Source organism: Meriones unguiculatus, chromosome 18 (assembly GCF_030254825.1).
Source record: "Meriones unguiculatus strain TT.TT164.6M chromosome 18, Bangor_MerUng_6.1, whole genome shotgun sequence".
Taxonomy (NCBI): domain Eukaryota; kingdom Metazoa; phylum Chordata; class Mammalia; order Rodentia; family Muridae; genus Meriones; species Meriones unguiculatus.
In genome coordinates this window covers 63,369,880-63,395,570 of record NC_083365.1, presented here as the reverse complement: position 1 = coordinate 63,395,570, position 25,691 = coordinate 63,369,880, and the positions used below count along the sequence as shown (strand labels likewise).

The window sequence follows — 25,691 nt, the reverse complement described above, 5'->3', positions numbered from 1 at the left end:
AATGGCCACTCTCAGCTGCTCCATCGTAGTATCGAATTCTCCAGTCCAATTACCTAAAATATAGCTCGACAATTGTTTAGACAGATTTGCAGCACAGGAAAAATTCTCATGTTGTATGCTAGTGACACAAAGTCCAGCATACTTTCATTGACAGCCAGGTTGAGCGATTTGCCATAGGGTATCAATTTGCTCCTGCAAGAGGTCAATCCTCTGATTGACCACAATCAAGCTTCCTTTTAGTTGAGCATTAATTCCTTTATGTTTATATCCCCCATTTTTATTCATTATTAGCCAGATAGAGCCAAGTAATTGTGGTAATTATACTTGCTTTTTTGCCCAATGCTGGAATGCTAGTAAATTTATGTATGCCCTGGTTACTCGCATGCCTCACTGGGTGCCTGTGCCCATTGATGCCCCTCATGCTATGACTCTCTTCAGACAGAAAAGGGATCTTGGAACTACAGCCACCATTGTTACTACCATCTCATTGGCGGCTGTTAGAGCTACCACCAGGGCATTAGCCATGAGTCATACTGGGCAGACTGCTCAGACCCTGAATAATCATTTAGCCAATGTAGCTCATGCCTTAGTTGTACATAAAGGAATTAATGCTTCAGTTTCATTTTTATAACCCAGTGTCTCTCAGCTGCTGCTGTTCCTTTTTCACCAACATTAAGAAAATTTGGAATTAACAAAGCATTATTAGGGAAACCACACCATTCATAATATCCACAAATAATATAAAGTATCTAGGAGTAACTCTAACCAAGGAAGTCAAAGACTTATATGACAACAAACTAAAGTCTCTAAAGAAAGAAATTGGAGAAGATAACAGAACATTGGAAGATCTCCCATACTCATGGACCAGTAGAGTTAACATAGTAAAATGGCCATCTTACCAAAAGCACTCTACAGAGTCAATGCAATCCCCATCGAAATACCAACAAAATTTTTCACAGATCCTAAAAGAACAATTCTACACTTCATACGAACCCATAATAGCTAAAACAAAAGGCAGTCTATAGAGTTTGAAAAGGTCTTCACCAATCCTCCATACAACAAAAGGCTAATATAAATAAAATATAAAGAACTTAAGAAACTAAACACCTAGTACAAGAATGCTCTGCAGAAATATACATAACATATAATGCATCCAAAGGAAGAATTTAAACAGTCCTATTTTTTTTTTCTGGTATGGTACCATCTCGTGTGTGTGTGTGTATATGTGTGTGTGTGTGTGTGTGTGTGTGTGTGTGTTTGTGTGTACACAGTCTCTCTTTGTAATAGCCATTTTGGGCCAACCTAAACCTTAATTTATAAGCTAGGCTGAGCTCAGAATCACAGTTTTCCATCTCATATCCCCCTCTCTGTTTTTTTAAAATATTTTTTTACCTTTAATATTACAAAAAAAACTTACTTGTCTACATAAATAAATAAATAAATAAATAAATAACCATCAAGCACATGTTGAATATACATGTTTGTTTACTTCCCAGTGTTTTTTGGTTCATAATTTGAACAATAAAATATTTTCTTTATCAAAAAAAATATTACAATCAAAAGACAATACAAATAATTATGGGACCCATAAACTAGAACATTACAGGAAACAATAGTCAGGGAAAATAACATTAATTTCCATCAATATGCAATAATTAAACAAAATGGCTTTTAAAATTCCAAATTTACACAACAAACCTTAAATTTCTATTAATATACAATAGTTACACAAAATAGCCTTAAATTTCTCTCAAGATACAATACAAAATAACCTTAAATTTAGCACACTAAATGACCAAAAAACATCCTCCTCTCCTTTTGGAAATGGAGAAGTTGTATAGGCAAAGATATCTTTTCGGTGCCCTATGTAAACTTGGGATATTGATCAAGTCCTAGAAAAGCTAGCTGTATATATTTTTCTGTCCATTTTCTGGATTATCTATCCAGTCTATGTGATGTCTCACCTTTGAGCTAGCACTTTCAAAAATGATATGCATGCAAATTTTGGAAAAAAAAATCAGTAATTGAGGTAATTTGTGATAGTGAACCACCTGGGCTATTTGCTCTGTGAAGACATGTCTTAAGTGATAAAAGGTTTTCCCTGGTCAGATCTAATCTTTATAAATTTTGTTGGTAATCATAGTTTGTCATTCTCTGTAGATACATAAGCCTAACCACGTCCCCCTCAAAGAAACTATTGCAGGTTTCCATTCCAATGTTACCAAATCCTTATAATACTCACATCCTAGTTCTTCAGTTTCATTTTTATAACCCAGTGTCTCTCAGCTGCTGCTGTTCCTTTTTCACCAACATTAAGAAAATTTGGAATTAACAAAGCATTATTTAGTCTGTCCCTAGGATTTATTACTCTCCCTTTTTGTTTAATATGCTTCTATTTTAATGTACAATTGGCTCTTTTTACAACTGCTTGTCCTTTAGGATTATGTGGAATCCTCATAATGTATTTTATATTGTAACATGCAAAGAATTGTTTCATCTTCTTGGATACATTTGTGAGAAGATTATTAGTCTTTTATCTTCTTTTTATTTTTTATTCAATTTATTCACTTTGTATCCTAGGTGTAGCATCCTCCCTTTTCTCCTTGGTCTTCTCCTCCCATGACCCCTCCCCACCTCAATCCACTGACAGGAGAGGTCCTCCTCCCCTTCCATCTAACCCTAGCCTATCAGGTCTTATCAGGACTGGCTGCATTGTCTTCCTCTGTGACCTAGTACAGCTGCACTCCCCCCAGATGGAGGTAATCAAAAAGCCAGCCACTGAGTTCATGTCAGAGAAAGCCCCTACTCCTCTTACTAGGACACCCACTTGGAGAATGAACTTCCATTGGCTACATCTGAGCAAAGAGTTTAGGTTATCTCCATGCATTGTCCTTGGTTGGAGTATCAGTCTCAGAAAACACTCCTGCGTCCAGATTTTTTGGTTTTGTTGCTCTCCTTGTGGAGCTCTAGTCTTCCCCAGGTCTTTTATCTTCCCCTTCTTTCATAAGATTTAATGCACTCTGCCCAAAGTTTGGCTATGAGCTTCAGCATCTGCTTCAATACCTCGATCAGTAGAGTCTTTCAGAGGACATCTGTGGTACGCTTCTGTCCTGTCCCTGTGTTCTCCTGCTTCCAATGTCTATCACATTTGTCCTTCTGAACAAGGATTAAACAACTTCCCTAGGGTCTTCCTTGTTGTTTAGCTTCTTTTGGAGTATAGATATTAGTATATTTATCCTATATTATATGACTAATATCCATTTATAAGTGAGTATGTACCATGTTTAACTTTCTACTTCTTGGTCACCTAACTCAGGATGATCTTTTCTAGTTCCCACCATTTTAGGATTTCTTTGTTTTTAATTGCTGAGTAGTATTCTATTGTGTAAATGTACCACAATCTCTGTATCCATTCCTCAACTGAGGGACATCTGGGTTGTTTCCAGATTCTGGCTAATATGAATAAAGCTGTTATGAACATGGTTAAGCAAATGTCTTTGTTGTGTACTTGAGCATCTTTTGGATATATGCCTGGGAGTGGTACAGCTGGATTTTGAGGTAGCACTAAGCCTAATTTTCTGAGAAAGAATCACATTGATTTCCAAAGTATTTGTACAAGTTTACTTTCCCACCAGCCATGGAGGAGGGCTCCCCTTTCTCCACATCCTCTCCAGAATGTCTTGTCACTTGAGTTTATCTTAGCCATTCTGATGGGTGTAAAGTGAAAACTCAGGATCATTTTGATTCGCATTTCCCTGATGTTTAAGGATGTCGAACATTTCTTTAAGTGTTTCTCTGCCATTCGACATTCCTTTACTGAGAATTCTCTGTTCAGCTCTGTACCCCATTTTTAATTACTTTGTTGATGTTTAACTTCTTGAGTTCTTTATATATTCTGGATATTAGCCCTCTGTAAGATATAGGGTTGGTGAAGATCCTTTTTCAGTTTGTAGGCTGTCATTTTTTTTCTGATGACAGTGTCCTTTGCTTTGCAGAAGTTTTTCAGTTTCATGAGGTCCCATCTATTGATTGTTGCTCTTAGAGCCTGTGCTATTGGTGTTCTATTCAGGAAGTTGTCTCCTGTGCCAATGAGTTCCATCTCTTCCCCACTTTTTCTTCTAACAGGTTTAGTGTATCTGTTTTTATATTGAGATCGTTGATCTACTTGGACTTTAATTTTGTTCAGGGTGTTAAGTATGGATCTATTTGCATTTTTCTATAGGTAGAGATCCAGTTACACCAGTACCATTTGTGGAAGATGCTATCTTTTTTCAATGGTATGGTTTTGCATCTTTGTCAAAAATTGATTATTCATAGGTCTGAGCGTTTATTTCTGTATCTTCTATTCAATTCCTTTGATCCACCAGCCGGTTTCAATTCCAGAATTCCAGCACCATGCAGTTTTTACTACCCTTGCTCAGGGAAAATTTTTCTTAACTGATTTTATAACCCAAATGACTAAGTGAATATTGTCTCAGTATTTTTTCTGGAACAATCTGTAAACCCAACTTAGCAGGATTCTTTGTGTTTCTTTAAACATTTTCTCTAAATTATCTGCACCAGAACTGACCAGCAAAATAGCATTCAACAAAAGAATTGATAAAATTGTGTATGAGTTATTTCTAATGATTGTTGCACAAAATCTTGACCTAAAGTTGGACTATTTAATATTCCTTGTGGTATCTCTTCATTGGACCACTATTCTTCAGAGTAGGCACTGAGAAAGCAAACCTTTCCATTTATTGCTCATGAAAGGGTATTCTGAAAAAGCAATCTTTCAAGTCAATTATGATTGTAGACCATGATTTAGGTAACTAAAAAGATAGAGTAAGTCTGGGTCACTGCTCTTGCCACACAGGTCTGTTCAATATCCATTTCATCAGCAAGGCTGCTGATATTTCTGCAGTGATTCCTATTATAAATTTAAAAACTCAATCTTTGTGATGTCCTGTGTTTAGAAAAAGGACACAGCTTGTGATTGTTCTTGATTAATATCTTCCCCAGTAGCATCTAATATTTTATTACTAATTTTCTCATTCGTTATCCCTGGGATTGCAGGAATATTAATTTGAGTACCCCATTGTTGTAAATGATCATCTCCTGATAAATTTATGGGTATGTAGAAACATAGGGTCTCAATTTCCCTGTTTGCCACATGTTTAATCCATTGGACATTTTGTCTGATTTGTGATGATTTACCAATTCCTATAAACTGTCTATAAACCTTCTGAAGTGGCCAATCTTGATTCCAAAATGATTGGGAATGTATAATGACATCAGCTCCTGTATCCACCAAACCTTCTGTTTCAGCACCATTCATTTGTATCACTAGTTTGTGTCTCTGATCATTAACCACTATTTGCCAGAACACACATTTTCCAGTATTCCAAAAAGCCCCCGTTTTTCTCTACTGGAGTAGTCTAGCCCTTGATGTGAGGAATCAGTAACAGCTGAGAAATTCTACCTTGTGCATTAATTTTTAGCTCTTTTTCACATACACTATGATTTTAATTTTCTGTGTATGATACCTGGATGTACAATAAATCCTTGAGAAGTTAATCCACTTCTTCCCAGGATTATTCCTACTGTCCCTGAAGGTATAGGACCAAAACCACCAGTGGTTATCTCATAACATTCAATATTTGGGGATAGTGTAAGAGGCTTATCTACAGCCAGATTCAAAGATCCACTACCTTCAATAGCATGCATGGCATCATCAATACTTAAATTTATTATTCCTGTTCAATTAGTTTCTCCTGGCTGACTGAAGGAAGATGGATACATTGTTTATTGTGGGCCTGGAGCTGACACGACCCTTAGTTTGTATTTTTTTTTCCAATGGCAATTGTTTACCTTGTATGTATCTTTTGGACTTCTAATACTTAGACCAGTGTTTTCCCTTGTCACAGTGTGTGCAAAACCTGGGAAACTTTCTCATTCCATTGCAGCCAGAAACTGCTTGTTCTCTTCCAGGAATATCATTTTCTTCAGAGTCAATATGCCTCCTATTTTGGTCTCTGAAGGTTCCAGTCTTACAATTTCCTTGGAAGTGGCCAAATTCACTGCAATTATAACACCAGGCATTTTTATTTCTCAAATTTCTAGCTACAGCTTGTCCAATGATATTGACATTATTCACCTTAGAGGCAATATAAGCTGTCTCTCTTATCTATTGGGGCTCCAAGTGCTCTTATTTGTAGAATTTCTGTCTTACATTCAATATTTAAATTTTCAAATACTGGGATCTTTATCAACAACTTTCTGTTTTCAGGATCTGGTACTACTCAATTGACAATAGAAGTTAATGTCTGTAAGAATTCAGTGAAGGCTTCTCCAGAGCCTTGTATTACCTTAGCAAAGTAGGTAGTTTTATCCCCCCTTGCTCTTCAGCCATGTCCCATGCTTTTAAATCTGCAACACACATTGTTCAAGTATGACATTATCAGACCAGATTTGCTCTTATAAATCAGCATAACAGCCTTCACCAAGCAGTTGAACTTTAACCACACTTATCACCCTTGCTATATTATGTTGTTACATTTTCATGGCTTCATCTCTCCACCACAATAACCATTGCAATTGTTGACCAGCTTCTAGAATAGCTGACAACAAACTCTTCCAATCTTGGGGAATAAATCTGTTTTGCATGATCCAATTAGTTAATAATTGTTTAAGGAATGGAGAATGCACCCCATACCTTAAAACTGACTCCTTAAAACATATTAAATCAAGCATGTCTATTGGATGTTACATCATCTCATATAAGCTTCACGACCATCATTAGCAGACATATCCTTCACAAAGACTGGGAATGCTGATGGTGCCTATAGAGGCCTAGGCAACCTCTGGAGGTATGCTTGGCTCAACAAGAACCTGATTACCCTGGAAAACCTCCTGCTTTTCCTGGCCCTTTGCCTAGTGGAGGTGCTCTGGGCACTTGGTAGTGAAAGTGTGTGGAGCAGAGCATGGTGGCAGAGTGCCTTCCAGCCTAGTTTGTTTCCCTCTCTCACTGTGTGGGAAATTCCCTGTGTCAGACACCCAACCTGAACCCTGTTGTTCTTCACTCACTGGCTCCTTTTGCTTTCCAAACACATCAACCTCTATTTGCAAACTCCCTAGGTGAATAGGCAACAATCCTTTCTAACACTGGAGAATTGAATGAACCATCCAAGTTTTCAGCTTTTCCCCAATCTTTCAAAACTGGAGGATTCCTCCACTACATTAAAAGTGAAGTTACCTGTTGGGCCTAAGTCACATTGGGCACCACTTGTAGACTTAGAGTTTTTACCATGCCTACTTTATTTAGGGTTCTTAAGCACCTCTACTTCACCTCCAATGGCCCACAATCATAGGTAACAGATTAGTAGGGAAAAGGCCTGTATTCCTTTTTCATCTACTTCCTGCTGATTAGGGTCGATAGGTCTTTAGGAGATTACCAAACCCAGCCATCAGGATACCAGCAGTCTAGTCTAAGGGCCAATGCCAAGCAGCAACAGGATTTAGAATATTGGCACAAGTCAGTGAAAGCCATAAAACTCAGTTGGACTGCCCAAGAAGTTCTCTGGAACGTCTTCTTCAGCAAAGTGAAGTGTCAAATCAAGAAGATCAAAGTAGTGATGTTGATCCAAAAAGCGATCTCTCACTGTGTGTGAGCCTCTATATATCTCCTTTCTCAGACTCCACCCATGGATGTTCTCAGCTGGCCAAAATCATGCCCCTCATAAGTCAGAGTTCAGAGCAAAACATAATGCGCTGTCTCACAAGCCAACCTTCAGCAAAACATCACATGACAAAACTGAGTATTCAAAGAAACCAAAAATTTCCACTTCACAGGGGACAACAGCAGGCACATGAAGCTAGTTGTCATACTATATCAGCAGTGTAGAAATGAAGTGTAGAAGCTGGGAGGAAATGAAGTAGATCCAGGCTATAAATCCTAAAAGTTAGGTACTCCCTCTATCAGAACTCCATTTCTTGAAGGTTCTTGAAGTTACCTGAATAGGAAAACCACCTAGAAATGCGTTAACCTCTGAGCATGTTTGACATTCAAATCACACTTGTTTAACCATTCATCCCTGCAAGAGATCTAACACATGCTGTTTTTATATAGGAAAATCTGAGACGCGGGGAGAGGGAAGCATCTTCAGTCCTCTTTCTCTTGTGGCCTCAGAGTCACAGATACATGATGTTCAAAGATTCACCAGGAGACATAGGTACTATCTCAGGGAAAGAGACATAGACTTGGAGATAGATGCATAGATGGTGGCACTGGGTCTTAGCATTTTCTGAGAAAGACTTTAGATTTCTGTAAGTGTTTCCTTTTAATTTCCAATTTTAAATTGTGAGTTTTTAGTCCTGCTCATTTTATATTTCATCAAATTTCATAACTATGAAAAGTAATAAAAAGCCCCTCGTGGGCTTGTATATATGTATATAATCTCAGGACTGGAAAAGCAGAATTAGGTATATCCCCAGAGCTTGCTAGAAAGCCATTTCAGCTTAATAAGTGAGTTCCTGGATCTGTGACTCTATCACTAAAGATTAAAAATAAACTAGTTGAATGGCTGGTATCTCAACAGGTTTAGTAGGTAAAGGTGCTTGCTGCCAGGATTACTGACCTGTGTTTATTCCCTGAGTCGTATATAGGTTAAGGCAAGAAACAACTTAGTGTTTTTCTACTTTCTCATGTGCTGCTTAGCAGGTATATATCTCCCCCAACACTAGCTAACTATCTGAATAATAAATGTCTTAAAATAAATAAGTAAGCTAGAAGGAGAGCAGGAGAAAAACATCCAGTGTGGATCTCTGGCTGCCATACGAATGTCCTCACATATCCATGAGGACTCACATGCACACAGGAATATACACATCTTAATATGTATTAAAAATAAGCAAATTACATGAAATATTGACTAAAGTTTTAGTTTTGGTATTATACCCAAAACCCATCCTTCCTCCCTTTGTTGTTCTTTCATGCTGGAATTGGAATCCAAGGCTTTATGCATGTTAAGTGAGTGCTCAACCACTCAGCCTCTTCGCCAAATGTTTCATTTATATCTGTTAATTTCTTTTCTATTATCTAAGGTACTCAGGCTGGCTTGATTGGCTGTCTGTGTCAGGGTTGCTGTGATTTTCCTGTTCTCCTTCAAAAGCAGCTAAACTCAAAGAACCCAGTCTCCAAGTTTGGAATCCTTATTTTTATCAGTATTTACAGAAGCTACTGATAACATATTTTCTTGTTTTATCCAAGTCTCTGTTAGAATATTGATTGCATGGCTTAATTAGCTTTCCACTTCTAGTGGAGGTGGCTAATTAGACATTTGGAGACTGACTGAATTACTGTAGTCATCAATAAAATAATAGAAAATTAGCCAGGCTCTCTCAGACCTACACAGAGCCTGGAGCAAGAATACAAATAGAGAGCCACATGCTGAAATCTAAATATTTAAAGAGTTACAAATCAAGCAAAGGATTTATTCAATAAAATGTAGTCAGCTCTCCTTACATGATCAAATTGCTTTCAAACTCACACTGCACCATTCACAGCTCTGTCCATTCTATAAACAGCTCACTCCTATCATCAGAATAAGAGATGGGAAGAAAGAACAGTGTTGCTGTTGATAGTGGCATCACATTTTTAAGTAAAGACTTGATAAAAAGGCCATGGCAGAAACGACTAGTGACACATTTGTGGTGTTCTCTCCTGGCCTGTGAGCACTGTTCCTAACAAGCAGGATATTCCCTGAGCAGGAGGCCTTGTCCTCTCTGCATGTGGAGAACACTGAAGTAAACTTTTTTGTTTGTTGGTTGGTTTATTTGTTTGTTTATGTAGATATTTTCTAGTGACTGATATAGAGAGGCAACACTGGTAAAATTTATATTAGACTGATTTGACTGGTTCATCCTTTGTGGTATGTTAGTCTTTGGAAGATGCTCATATACTCATTTACCAGGAGGAGCCACAGGCATTACTATTGCTCTGGTCTGAACCTATTCTCAAGTGCAAGATCCAGTCACACATGGAAAACAGTGCCTGTGGTAAAGCTGCCACTTGAACTCACTTTCAGCATCTGTTACTCTGCTTTGCCTTCCTTTTTTTTTCTCTTTAAGGGGTGTATTCAGCTTTTAAAGAGCATGCACTTGTTCATTGTCTGTGTCTAGGGCAATGTGGCCAACTACCAGGTAAGGCTGGTGGGCTGATAGCATACTTAGGCTATGTAACTTTGAGTTTTCTTAAAACCAGGATTGAGCTGAGAAGGTAGCTCAGTCAGTAAGATGCTTGTCATTTATGTGTGAGGACTCATCAAAAGTGTTGATGCTGTGGCACATATTTATAATCTAAGTGTTGGTGGTGGCAGCAATATTTGGAACCCTGGGACTCACTTGTCAGTCAATCTTGCTGATTTGGCAAGCGCCAGGATAAAGGGGAACCCTGTCCCCTTTAGTTACTTCCCATTGCAGTGATATGATACTGTGACCTGGGTAACTTATTCAGGGCTCACAAATTTGAGGTTGGAGTCCATTATCACAGAGTGGAAGTTGCAGGCATTTGAATTCAAGTCAATGCTTAAAAATACAAATTTCATCAGAAAATTGAGATTTCTGGTTTTATTTCTAATGATATCCACCATATCTGAATTCCAAATGTTTAGGTCAGGCTGTTCCTCCTGAAGTTTCAAGTGGCCCACAGGAGAAATGGCTCAGTTCGAAAAGCATTTGCCTTTTGAAAATGGTGATCTGAGTCCCATCCTTGGAACATTACTCCAGTTTTCATTCTATTGCTGTGATAAATACCATGACCAAAACCTATTGAAGAGGAAAGGGTTTATTCTATATTGTTAATACTTCTAGATACGAAGTAAAGTGAGGAACATAAGCAGAGACTATAGAAGAGTACTGCTTCCAGGATCCTTTCCCATGGCCTGATCAGCTTGCTGTCTCCTGTAGCCCAGGACCACTTAACCAAAGCTAGCACTGGCCACAATGGTCTTGGCCCTCTCAAACCAATTATTAATTGGTTTGGGAAAGTTCCCCCAGGGACTTCATATAAGCTACTCTGATGGAGGTATTTTCTTAATTTAGGTTTCCTTCTTCTAGGTGACTCAGTTTGCACCATGTTGTCTCAGCTACACTTAATAGATCGTGGTCCTCAAACTTGTCAGAAAATCTGCAGAATAGTAGATTTAAACACTTAATAAAAAGCTTAATATGACAGAGACCTCAGCTTAGAGTGGTGACCCAAGGCTTCCAGGAAGATTTTGGGCACAAGGACAGATGACTCCACCTGGATACTGTGATACTGGGGAGGACTACCCCAACTGCTCTGCTGCTCAGGCCCTGACTGAACTGGAGAGCTGACTGCCTTGTTTTGACTAAACAAAATAAGGTCAGTCACTCTCCCAAATTCCTCTTCCACAGGAAAGGCCTCTCAGATTTGCTGGGCCCAGCACTCGAAGACTAATGCTGCAATGCTACCCTACGACATGTTCCCATAAGCGCCACTGGCACCATAGCAGCCTAATGGGAAAGATGTCTGTATAATGGGTAAGCTTCTGTCATATTAGTTAATAAATAGGTCACTTGGATTATGCTTTCTGAGGTTATTTATCTGTCCCAATTCTCTGATGGGTTTGAAGATCAGTTGAAACTATGGCTTCACCTGCCCTCTCAAAAATGTACAGTTTATATAAGGTCTGGGCTTCTGATAAAGTGTTTGAGGGTTTTAGAATGTGTTTTAAGGTTGATGATAAGAAAGTAATTTTAAGTATATAAAAACTCTTCCTCTCACTATCCTATTGGTTTTGTGTTAAGACTGTTCATAGCTTTAACATTAATCAGGTTTTAAATTGTCTCTCAAGCCGATTTGTTTCTTTTTGTAAATTTATAAAGAGTCTTGTAAGCTTTAGGAGATCCACTGGAATCCACATGTCATGCTCCTGATAGGTAATGTCTATCAACAGCATGTTTCCCAGCCTACCTGTTCCTGAGGATGGAATTCCTCCCCTAGTTTTGGGACTCCCCTCCTCTAACTACCAATACCAAGGGCCTAAAAGTTAAACTCCTAAAATTTATCTTCTGTCTCTAACATATATATGCTCTGGCATCCTGTTTCCTCAAGAGCTCCATCCAGAACTCAGGTTCTCAGGTCTAAATCCTACAGACTGCATCAGCTGGACCTGAAGTTTCCTAGCTTCAGATGGCCTCACATATTTTGGACAGCAAATAGAACAGCTTGTTTTTGGGATTTAGCCAACATTCCAGCTTTTTGCCTCACTCTCTCAAACCAACATCCCTAATGTCAGCCAGGAGTAGCCAGAAAAAAATTCTTTGCCCATTATCTATTTATTATCAACAAAAGGCTGGGTTGTTAAAGTCCCTACCTGCTGCAGAAACTAGCTTCCATAAAAGACCCTCTACCTAGGGGTGGGGCTTTTCTCCCAGAGGACTGCCACTGTATAATCCAAACAACTGGGTTCTGCAATCCCTTTTTGCCTTTTTTGCCTTCCTGCTCCATCTCTTTTCCCCACCTCCCAGAGCACGCTGCCCTTTTTCCTCCCACTCCTTCACTGCTCCTATTAAACCTGCATTATATAATATAGTGTTGTCTCATCACTAGCTCATTTTATTTTATTTACTCAATCAAGGAGTTCTGGCATTGTTTTCTAATGCCAGAAACTCATCAACTTTGTCTGCCTTTCAAAGAAGGGCTGCCCCTTCTGATAGCTATGACATTTTCACGTAATTAGTGGGCTTGGTAAAGCCCAGCTTGGTTACCTTTCAGAGGAGAGTGGAAAAGAAGACAATAGCTTATACCAGTTTTTGGAGACTTTCCATCACTAAATTGACTATCAGATCAAAGGCAGGAAAAAATAGTCACATATTTTGAAAAACATCAAAAGTGGTAACTTCGCAATCCACATCTAAACTGACCTAGCAAAAAATTTAGTACATGAGAAAATTCACTAACATGAAAGTAGCATCAAAGATCAGGAAAAAGGGCAGGAATGAGACAAAAGAAGAGTAATACGGTCAAAGGAAATAAAAAGAAGGTTTTGGAGCTTCATGCATTTAACATCAAGGAGGGCAATTCTTCCATCGCAGCTTGTTTGTGACACTAGAGGGCTCAACAGATTGCTGGAAAAAGAAATGCAAATAAAAATGGTTCTAAGATTCCATCTTACAACCATCAGAATGGCTAAGACAAAAACTCAAGTGACAACACATGGTAGAAAGGATGTAAAGAAAGGGGAACCCTTCTCCACTGCTGTTGGAAGTGCAAACTTTGCAACTGCATAAGAAATCAATCTGGACTAGCCACAGGATTATCATCATGGATTGCTGCAACCATGAATCATCTGAAGGAATGGGCAGGCATGGGAGCGTTAGCAGGCCTTCTGGTGTTGGTCTCCTTGGTTTGCCTGTGGTATATATGCAAGATTAGAGTCTCACAACAGCGTAATGCAGCCATGATCATTCAGGCCTTTACAGCCATTGAAGCAGGACAGTCTCCCCAAGCATGGTTGGCTACCATAAAAAGCTAAAATGTTACGCTCAGGATGCAAGGCTAAGCACTGCCCTCAGGGTCAGCTGCTTTCGACCCAGAGAAGAGCATGTCTGGTTGCATGCGGGTTGATGCCCCAGGTCCCGCCTCTGAGAAAAAGGTATGGGACGGGTCTGATGCTCTTTGGGTGGATGACACCTAAATGAACATCAGTACAAAGTCCCAATTTATTTCTAATATCAGAGATCACACCTCTACTCTTGCCTGATGCATCTAAAACAAAAAAGGGGAACTGTAGAGAGCTGCGTAATGCCGCGCCTTAAAGAAGGAGCTGGTTTCCGCCTTCCACCTTCCTGATGATGAGTGCTCTCTGTCACGAACAATTCCATATTTGGCTAAGGCTGAGGATCTGGCTTGCTTCCATGTATGTGGACCTATCTGCATTGCCCACGTGGCACGTCTGGGTTGGCTACCCAGAGGCTATTTAAGCTGTGGGCTGGCTTTCCCCAGGGTCAGATGATTGTTCAAGGTTCTTGAATAAACTGCATTGAAAAAAAAAAAAAAGAAAGAAATCAATCTGGCTCTTTCTCAGAACATTGGGAATAGCCCTACCTCAAGACCCAGATCTACCACTCCTGGGCATATATCTGAAAGATACTCAACTATTCAACAAGGACATTTGCTCAACTATGTTCATAGCAGCTTTGTTCATAATATTCAGAAATGGAAACAACCTAGATGTCTCTCAACTTAAGAATGGATACAAAAATTGTGTTACATTCACACAATGGAATATTATTAAGCTATCAAAACAAGAATACCTTGAAATTTGTAAGCAAATGGATGGAACTAGAAAAGATCATCGTGAGTGAGGTAACCCAGAACTAGAAAGTCACACATGCTATGTTCTCACTTATAAATGGGTATTAACCATGTAATATAGGATAACCATACTCAAATCTACAGACCTAGAGAAGTTAAACAACAAGGGGGACCCTGGGGATGATGCTTAAATCTCATTCAGAAGGGCAAATAGCATAGAAACCAGAAGCAGTAGAAGAGAGGGAACAGATTGGGAGTCTACCATAGATTAACTATGAAAAGCTCCACTGAACAGTGTGTCAAAGCAGATGCAGAGACTCACAGCCAAACTTTGGGTAGAGCACTGGGCATCTTATAGAAGAAGGGGAGGGAAGACAGAAGGACCCGGAGAGGACAGGATCTGCACAAGGAGACCAACAAAGCAACAGAATATGGGCCCAGGAGGCCCTGTAGAGAGTGATGCACCAACCAATACCCATGAATGGAGAAAACCTAGACCCCCTGCTCTGATGTAGCCCATAGGCAGCTCAGTCTCCATATGGGTTCCCCAGCAAGGGCAGCAGAAGTTCCTTTTCTGACATCAACTTGGTGTTCTGCTCTTTATTCACTTCCCTCTGGTGGTGTGGCCTTGCCAGGCCACCTAGGAAGTAGATCCAAGGAGTCCTGATAAGAATTGATAGCGTAGTGTCAGATTTCAGGGGAGAAGGGCTTTTTCTTTCAGTGGACTGGGGACTGGGATAGGAGGGGAAAAAGGAGGAAGGCTGTGACTGGGAGGAGATGAGGGAAGGAGTCAGGATACAAAGTGAATAAATTGTAAAAAATAAAAATTAATTAATTAATTAAAAAAAATTTTAAATGCCTTTGTTAATATATTATCAATATTTTACATGGGAGATTTTTAATCTTTTCCAAGATTTACAAACATGGATTCCTTATTTAATATCAGACAAATCTAGACTTTAACAAAGAAATTAAAGCTCAAGTTGATTTCCTACTTAAAAATGTGTTAATCTCCATTTTTAGGCAAATAAAATACAGAGTCCTTCAATAAGTTCACAGTGAGTCTGAGAACTTAAGACTTTGTGCCACAATTCAACTTATAGTATAAACACAATGCTTTTTAGGTGCTATAATGTTCATTTTTGAAAAAAATAGCAAAGAATAAAATTACATTTCATTCTTACTTACAATATGTCAATAATGAAAAAATAAATAAGCAATATACAGCATGTGTGGAAAAAATTTTTCTCAAATAAGAAGTCAGAATCACTGCTTTGTGTAACTAGAAAAAAGAAAGTTACTTAATTCTACAAAGGTCTATGTAATCATTGGTTCAAGTTCTTTAAAATATTTTGGCCAAGTCTTAGGAACTTTTGATCAGAAAAATAAAATAAAATTGAAAAGTAAAGTGCTTTGTGCATATCCTATGATCATATACTCCAAATCCAAAGAAATTCCCTAAAAAAGGCACACACAAATATGTTTATAGAAAAAGAACCACTTCAAATTTAAAAATGCCTGAAAGCATTATAATTACTTTTAGAAAGTAAATCTGAAGAAAAAGTAATAAACAGAATACAGTCCCATTATAGTAAAAATATATAAAATTTCTTTGAAAGTTATTAAAAATAGTTTAGGCTCAATTCTTCACATCTGATTAATGATGGTGTTTAAGTCTAAGCTGCTTAAACTTATACCCCCTCCTTTGAGACCTATTTAGTTCTTAGCATAACTGTAGCTACTCTGTTAACATCCTCTGTTAACACCTGTTTTCATCTTTAACATAACAGCAGCCATTTTGTTTTTCAGCCTCCGTTTTGATCATAAGGTGAATTAGGTTAAGTTCAGCTCCCAGGCTCTGCCTGCCATGCCTGCCATTCAAGAGAGAGGAGAGATAGAAAGGCAGATGGGGAAGACATAGCGGAGACAGATGAAAGAGAAGAGAGAAAGAGGAGACAGGAGAGGGAGGAGAGAGAGGGGGTATACAGAGAAGAACAGGAAGAAAGAGATGCAAAGAAGAAAGGAGTCCTAGGTAATATGACATTTCAAAGCAATGGGGAAAGCTTGGTTACTGATTAATGAGTGTGAGGCAAATGAGAAGGTAGTCACTACCCCCTTATCTTGCACAGCAAGAGCAGTATTCCCAACAGATATTTTATTCTTTACTATATCCATCACAAATTATTGTTTTAATTTACAGAAAATATACATAGTAAACAAAACTAGCATCCTGTAATCATCCCAGACATCTGCCACTAAAATGTACTCCTGTATCTCAACTTTGTAGGTGTGTGTGTGTTTCTGTGTTTCTCTGTGTGTGTGTGTCTGTGTGTGTGTTGTGTACATGCCATGTCATGCCTGTGGAGGTGAGAGGACAACTTTCACTAGTTGTTTACTTTTCACCTTGAGGCTCAGTCTCTCTTTCTTTAGCTTCTGCAGTGTGGACTCCTGATTAACAGATGGTGAGTTTCTGGATCATTTTCCTGTTCTAGCCTACCATCTATTCAGAGTACTGCTTGGATCACAGATGCAGGCTAGCAGGCTACCTCAATTTGCTTGATATTTTGATGCTGTTGCTGTTTTATGTTTTTTATTTGTTTGTTTTGTTTTGTTTCAACAATAGTTGTAGGAATCAAACTTGGGTCATTGAGCCTGCATGGCTAGTACTCTTACCCACTGACCATCTCCTGGCCATTGTGTGTACAATTTTTGCAATGCTAAAACCAAACTTCACAACCAATTATAATTCTTGTGCTTCCCAATCAAAATTCCATTTATTTCCTATTTTGCGATAAAGTGTTAATAATGGTCATGCTAATAGTTTTATGATACTGATTCTTAATTGCTTCTTAAATCCATAGGACACTTTGCATTATTTCAATCTTTAATCCTTATAGATAACAGTTGGGGAACAACCCTATGCATCTAAGCTGTTTGGGTAACATGGGTTTTAGAACTAGGTTTTGCTGTGGGTGAGTAATAGTTTGTTTCATTCCTTAAGTTCGTTTATTTTTTAAGGCTGTGTCCCCTCTACTGCTGTGCTACAGATAAAGATGGTGAAATTTTTTTTCTTTTCTCATTTTTTTCTCTGTAAATTACTATTTATTTAGTATTAAAAATTTTTTACTAAAGAAATGAAAATGGTTTTGTGAAGTAAGTCCTTAGGAGGGAAGCAGTTACAGATAATTTTACATGGGCTAATCAGGATCTTTTAAAAGAGTAATCAAGTGGCATCTGTGCTTCCAAAAGCCGCTTGGCTCACACATATGATTAAATCTAGAGAAATGTACTTATTCTCTTACATTCCTACTTCTTTAGAGCTTGTAACTAAATGTTGATTTTTATTTCTTCCACTATAAAGCTCAGTTTTGGAGGAATTCCAGTACCAGGCAAACCCGGGACCTTTTTAAAGAAAAACTTCCATGGCTGTATTGAAAACCTTTACTACAATGGAGTGAACATAATTGACTTGGCTAAAAGACGAAAACATCAGATCTACTCTGTGGTAAGTCTGCTATCTCTGTTAGCTAGTGGTTTGTGGACTTTGGATAAGTCTTGATCTTGGTACTCTACCCCTGTACCTCTTCACACTATGTTTATCTTATGCATTTAGGATTTTCATCAGCCAAGGCTGGGTATGTAGTTCAGTTGGAAGAGTGAATGTTTGGCATGCAAGAAAGCCTGGGTTCTATCTCACAACACAAAATAGAAGTTTTAGTTAATTTTATAACTTGCTTGACAAGAAACAATTTAAAGTAGGAAGGTTTATTCTGGCTTATAGTATGAGTGAATATATATCGTTAAGATAGAGAAGAAATGGCTGTAGATGTAGGAGGCTCATTGGTGACATCCTACTTAAACAGGAGAGTGAACAGAACTTGTGGCCAGGTTATAAAAGCCCTAGGCCCTCTGTCAGTGACCAACCCACAGCTAAGTCTCACATCTTTAAGGTTACACAACCTTCCTAAACGGGAGTACCTCCTGGATGCTAAGCATTCAAATATGTGAGCTGATAGGAAATATTGTATACTCAAAGCTCAATTATCATGGTGCTGCATGCTTGTAATCCTAGAACATGGGAGGTGAAAGCAGGCAGATCCAAATTTTAAGTAATGCTCCATTACACAGTTGCTCTGAGGCCAGCCTTTGCTACATAAGGCTCTGAAATTTCTGTCTCTGACTTTGAAGAGCAAGTGACTTGCAGATAATTCCAGGCAGAGAGAAAGGTCTTCTAGTCAGGGATATGGCATGTACAAAATCCCAATGTGAGAATAGAAGGAAGATGTTTAGGGTTAGTGAAATGGATTGCTGGGTAGAAGGACTTTCTGCAAAGGTTGATATCCTGACTTTGATTCTGGGAATCCACCCAGTAGAGTGAGAGAACTGGCCCTATGTCAAACAAGGTAGGAGAAAATTAACTCTCAAACATTTTCCTTTGACTTCCATGTGTTCTGTATCACATGTGTGCCAGTGTGTCCTCACATGCACATATACACATAAGGCATATACGTATACAATGTATATTCATACTAATAGTGAAAGAAAGGCAGAGAGGCATGTTCTCACAATCCTGCACTAAGAAGATAATCTGATTTCTGGGGCTTGCTGGCCAGCAGTTTAGCCTAACTGGTGAAGGAACCTGTCTCACAAAACTACATAAACAACTGAGGAAATGTTATTATAGGTTGACCTCTGGCCTCTTCAAGAACATGTGTACACACATGTGCATCCACTTTCATACATGTTTACACACAGCCACATGCATATATACAAACACACACATTGAGGAACAATGATGGAGGAAAGGAACTTTTCTATTCCTTCCAATGATCCCTGGAACTCAAAAGTATCAAAGTCTGATATTCAGGCAAGTGACCAAAGAAGAAAATTTAGAGTGTCCAGGGACATTGTGAGAAGTTCAGTGAAGAAGGGTGACTTTGACACTGACACTCACAAATATGTAAATATCCTATCTCCTAATCACTTTTGTATTTGAAATATGTATATGGGATTTGGCTACCACAACTGTACTGTTGGCAACTCACAGATTTGGGGATAGGAGGAGGGCACAGTGTTAACCAGGTGAGCCTGCCAGAACAGTGGATAATTCCAAACACATGCTCACATACATTGTCTCAGCTGAGCTCTGTGAAACAAAAAGCGAGGCTAAAAGTCATGAATATAGGAAATATATTTGTAGTAAAGCATCAGAGCTGGTGAGGGTGTAGGGGAAGTAAGAAGAGAAGAGTCATGAGATTATATTATACCTGTATAAAAATCACAAAAAGTATTAAGAAAATTTGAATTAAAGGTACAAGAAGCCCTAGTTATCTGACAGAAGTATGAAGACAAAGGAAGGCATGTCTATATTCGTGATTCCATGTGTTGCCTGGACACAGTCTTAGAAAACATAACATGTCTCTGTAATGTGTAAGAAACCAACTTTCAAGAATAGGTCTGAGGCATGTGATTAGGGAAAATGTAACTCTCTAACTTTGTCACAACAATATGCGGTTAAGCAATGAGAAACTACAATTACTCTCTTTTATGAATCCCCATAATTCAGCACATTTAAAATGTCCATGCCCTCTGTAGGTGTGTTTGCATAAGAAAAATCCAAATGGCAGATTTCTCCACATGATTTCTGAGGTCATAAGTCTCAAAAAAATCTTCTCACCTTTCACCTAATTATTTTTCTATGTAGCTTTCCTTGCTTCTTTCAAAGCATGTCATTCCTGGTCAGTTCCATCCACACTTTCTCTAAGACTACAGCAGCTCATCACTTGTAGTCAGCTCAGGGCTTTGCATTTTCCCTCCTGCTGATGCTCGGTTCTCTTCCATTTTTTTCCTGGTGCTGTAACAAGTTCTAAAATTTGCTCTCTTCAGTGAATAGATTAAGCCTGCTAAAAAGTTTTCATTTTTTTTGTCTACTTTATAATAATAGAATCCAGCAGCCAAATAGATACCATTAAAACAACAATAATGTAAATTTTAACAGTAACTGATTGGGACATGGAAATACGATATGCATTTAAGCATCATAAAGTAGGTGTCTTGTTACTGTGCTGTTTTTATATTATCAGCTAAATATATTTACCTTAAACTCTAAAGGGGTTATTCAGAATAAAGTTGCTTTTGTTAATCTTCTGGTTTAAAACTAATTTCTTTAAGCTTAGACATAGGTCTATTTCTCAATCTCTCCTTCCACCTTCAAATCCTAAAATCATTCTTTGGGTTTTGTATATTATAGTGGGGTCAAAATTATTTGAAAACATTCAAAACTTTGGTGGGAATTTTTTTTGTGACCCCCCAAAAAACAAAACAAAACAAAAAACAAACAAACAAACAAAAACATAAGATTTGGGTGCTAAAGAGAAATGTCAATAGTTGAGGAAGAAAAACACAACCCAAAGTCACAGCTTTGGTAGAAAATTTAAGACAGAAAAGAAATAGCAGAGACAAAAATGAAGCTGGAGAGTGCGGGGCTCAGGCTGGACAGTGCTTGCTACACAAGCATAAAGACCGGAGGGCAGAACCCAGCACCCATCTAAAAATCTGTGCATGGTAGCACATGCCTGAAAATCCCAACTGGAAAGACAGAGGCAGGAAGATAGTGGGGCTTGTTGGCCCAATATAGCTCAACTAAGAAGCTCAAGTTTCTGTGAGAGACTGTATCAAAAAATGAGTGTTAGAAAGATGTTTTGTTGTTATTGTTGTTGTTTTTTTTAATATATAAATGCAGGTTTGATGGAAGCAGCTCTCAATTGTCATGCAGGGGGAAGGAGGGAGGGAGAGAGAGAAAAGCACTTGCAAAGGAGAGAGAGGAGGAGAATGAGAAGAGGAGAAGAGATGCAGAAAAAGAGAAGAGAGCAGAGAAAGACAAGATGGTTTACTTTATAAAGGCAGTTGCCACCTGAGTTATGTTCTTATATCTCACTTAATAGAAGTAAGTAAATGACTTCCCCAATCAAGTTCTCATCTGATCTCAATGTGTGATTTATAGCATACACACACACACACACACACACACACACACACACACACACACACACAAATGTAAAACCAGGGGCCATATGTAGTCTTGGGTGGAAGGGTTGACAGCCTGAAGGAACAGGATACAAGAAGACCTCTGTTCTCTTATATAGTTTTCCCACTGGTTGCGCTCACCCTACTATATCACAGATTATTTTCCCCTTGTGTCCCTTGACTGAACCTCTGACCAGCCTGATCTGTAAGCCCAGATACTTCTTTAGAAGAAGCAAATCATTGGCATCCATTGTATCTTGATAGCAAGCATCTTGTTTTTGCTTTGTTTTGTTTTCTCAGACTATAGTGAGCACCTTTCTTGTCTATGTTTCAATTTTGTTTCTTCATCCAAATTCTACTCCTATCCCAAATGAAAGAAACTCCGTGAAGCTCTGTTCTGTGCTGTCACGGGAAGATACATGCCACCCTGTGGCTCTTAGACACAGTGTTGATGGCATAATCTCTCAGAGCCTCATTCTGTGGCCAGGCAGATTTCAGGTGGACATTCTTTAATTATGGCTTCCTCCAGACTTTGGTTCTTAGCCAGAGCAGAAAGCCTGACCTGGCACCAGCTGCTTATAGACCATCTGTTGAATAAATAAATGAATCTGTGAAGAAGCCTATTATTTCCCCAAAGATGAAAAGCAGCCTTAATTTGAACTGGTGCTCTCCTTGAACTTGTAAATCAAGAAGCACAGGGGCAGTCTCAGGCTTGATGGTTTTCTGATACATCAAATTAGAAATTGTTACAGCTGTTTGGGGAAAAAAATAATCAAGAGCTTGCTTTGAAATCTTTCTCCACAAATTAGATTGAATCAAGATCATTTTTTTCCCTTAGCTTAACAAATGCTTAATTGGCTTTTCTTGATTGAGTGATTGAAGCTCGACCTTGCCAATGCTGAGTGCGTTTACTTTTTACCTAGAAACATGTTATTGTAGTTTGATGATCATTAGAAACACAACAAACACCCACAATGAGCATTTTCCGTAAATAACAGTTCAGCACAGTGATAGAATTATGCAGTTGCCCCTTTAATAGAATCTGAAATCAGTCAAAAGAAGAGAAATTTCAGTCTTGGTCTGCTACATTTTCTGTGGTGTATGTCTTAAAATCAGAGTCAAGGGATGAGAGAAGGCTCAGCAGTTTATACATTTCTTGCAGAGGACCTGGATGTGATTCCTAGAGTCCACATCAGATGGTTCACAACAGACTATAACTCTAGCTGCAGGTGATCCAGTACCATCTGAAGTATCCATGGGCTCCTGAATGTGTTTACACAGACACAAATACACACTCAGTTAAAAAAAAAATCATAACAAAATGTCAGACACACTTTATTTAACATCTTTAGTTAGAGCCAAAATGGAGGGTAGAAGAAGTCACAATATTTCACTGTAAATGGATTTGGGGAGTTCCAGAGAGAAAAGAAGCTGAAAATCATCCCTCCATGTGTGTACCAGGCAATGAAGCTTCTATCTGAGTAACAAGTCTACTTAGACTTAACCCCAACTCATTCTGATTTGTAACTTTGGGCCCTTTTACAATAGTGACCAGATTCATTATCTGCTTTTTGTTGTTGCTAGGTGACTCAAGTCCATCCCAGGGTTTTATTGCCAAGGAAATGATCAGTGTTTGAATGGTGAAATTGTGTGGACACGTCTCTCTCTCTCTCTCTCTCTCTCTCTCTCTCTCTCTCTGCCAACTGGCCTATTTTATATTCTATTTCTGATGTTTCCCTCTCCAGTCTCTACATTCTTGCCATTACGTGAAGTTCCCAAGGCAGAGGCTGGTGGTGGAGTGGTACGAACAAATAGTCAAACTGAAAATGACTAAAAATAATTGATTTGCCTCTTTTTAGCTATTATTTATTGTTTATGCTCAAGATATTACTTAAAACAATGAATATGACAGCTTTCTTACTCATTTTAAAATATTTATTTATATATAATACACATATAATCCATAATTATATATTGCCTAATTATATATGTGTGTGAATATATGCATATGTATGTATGCAGATGTACATACATGTGCAAAACCCAGAAAACTCATATTGTGTCCTTTTTCACTCTTCTCAGATTCCTTTGACTAAGTTTCTCTTGAAACCTGGAGTTTATGCTCTCAGCTTAGCTGGGAGTCAGAGAGGCCCAACAGTATTATTTTTTCCCACCTCAGACCTCAAGCTTGTGCCCGATCTATGGCTTGTTACAAGAATGCGATGCGGGGATACAACTACCATTTTTAGTGATTGCTCAGTAAGTGCAATCTGAGATAGCTTTGCTATCTCTAGCCATCTCCCAACTTAGCATCATAGTTTTCAGGAGTCTTCCATAGGGTATTTAAATGACTTGAGTAGGTAGTAAAATTATTTTAAGTTAGTGAGATGTTCAAGAAAAATGCACTTATAATCCAAATCAGTGAGCCAAAATTTGGCTAAGAAAAAACAACTGCCCATACTTGGCCATTATAGAAGAGCCCTATCAGGGATGGCTCATTTCAGCCCTATCAGGGATGGCTCATATCAGGGATGGCTTCATTTCATTATACACATTGTGGAAGAGCAGTCTTCTTTCTCAAAAGGGATAATTATTTCAGGACTTTGGTATAGATTAGTGGAAGGTTTCTGATCATGGACAAGGACTTTTTCTTTTGCCATAGATTCTGTGAGGGAGTCACAGAGTGGATATTTGCTCTGTATGTTTCTTTGAAATTTTTCTCTAGGCCAGACCTCCTATACCCCTGCTAAAAAATTTTTAATTAGCATAAAATATTGTAAAATTTTATGTATAAAATATTTTTGTCCCTAAGATACCTATAGTTCATCTTATAAAATTAATTTTTGTACTTTGAATGATTTTAAATGTACATAATACATTTTGAGTACTCTCTTACTCACCATCCTTTTTATCTTCCCTCCTATGCCTGTCAAGACCCATCTCTTCTCTACTTTTGTCCAGATTCATGACTTTTGTTCTGAAGCCCATTTAGTTTAGTCAGAGCTATTTCTGCAACCACTGGCTTGGAAATATCCTTTAGAGCAAGGCAGAGTCTTCAGCTGTTACATAATTTGAGGCAGTGCCTTTCCCCTCCCTGAACCTACTGGTAGCATTTAGTTCTTCAGTGACAGGTAGGGTCTAGAGTCCATCCTTTTTCTGGGTTTAATCATCAATCACTAGTATATATTAATGATCAGATTCCAGTTCTGTGCAACACTTTCAATTCCTTCTCAAAATTGAAATAAAGATTGCTACGTATTCACTATCTAATGGCCAACTCTTATAGGAGCAGAAAGGAATTTGGAGGATGTCATGATTTTCTTGTCCTCATGTCTCAAATCATTCGAGCAGTGATACAGAGAAATAGGAAAAATAAATTGTTTACTAAGAAGAAAAAAAAAAAGAGGATACTGCTCAGAATGAGAGAGAGGGCTAGTGGCCAGTAGATAAGTCTGTGGGCATTTTTTTTCCTTCCCTCCCTTCCTTCTGTTCCCCCACCAAACAAGAAAAAAATTCACCCAGAGTTCATTTGGATTCCTGGTTTTGACAGGTTAGGTGTCTATAGCATGGCCTTTACTTTCTGTTTTCTATTTTTTTTTAATTTTTTATTACTTATACTTTATTCACTTTGTATCCCCTCCCCCCCTGTAGCTGGGCCATTTTCTTGATTAATGATGTATGTGGGAGGACTCACTCCCCTCTATGTGGTACCACCCATGGGCAGGTGGTCCTGGATTATTTAAGAAAGCAGGCTGAGCAAGTCATGGGGAGAAAATATATTAGCAGCTTGCTTAAAGGGTTTCTGCCTTTGTTCCTGGCTCCTGGCCTCTGTCTTTAGTTACTGCCTTACTGCACTCAGTGATGGACTGTGATCCAGATGTGCAAGTCAAGTTACTGTGGGGAAAGTATGTGCTCAAAATACCTCTGGGTCAAGAAGCTAATGACCCTTTATCTGTCACTAACACATAACCCGATTTTATCGAGTTTCTAGTGCAATTTATTTGTAAGTAGCCTGGGCAGGGAAGAGTTCTATATTGTCCATAATCTCTCTCTCTCTCTCTCTCTCTCTCTGTGTGTGTCTCTCTCTCTCTCGATCAATCCTTACTCTTCTCTCACCCTTTTATATGCTAACAAATTTGCCATAAAGTCTGATTATTTTTATAAGATATTCTTAGAAATATGCAGATGTGTGCAGGTAAAATAGACCATTTGAAAGCCACCATGGAAGGCAGGACTTAGGATGTAGAGGAATGAAAAGAACTCAGGTGTGGGCAAAGAATAAGACTCACTGGGCAATTGCAGGAGAAAATGGATAGTGTGGAATCTGGAGAGGTCACTTGTG

At 38.5% G+C, this 25,691-nt stretch overlaps 1 protein-coding gene across 1 annotated transcript in view; it reads left to right on the top strand.

Annotated features, from left to right (window-relative positions):
- LOC110565027 (contactin-associated protein like 5-1-like) overlaps window positions 1-25,691 on the top strand; it is a 703,043-nt gene that overhangs the window by 365,984 nt on the left and 311,368 nt on the right. The window contains exon 7 of the mRNA XM_060371632.1: window positions 17,685-17,828. Coding sequence (XP_060227615.1) covers window positions 17,685-17,828 — 144 coding nt within the window. The remainder of the gene's footprint in view (window positions 1-17,684; window positions 17,829-25,691) is intronic.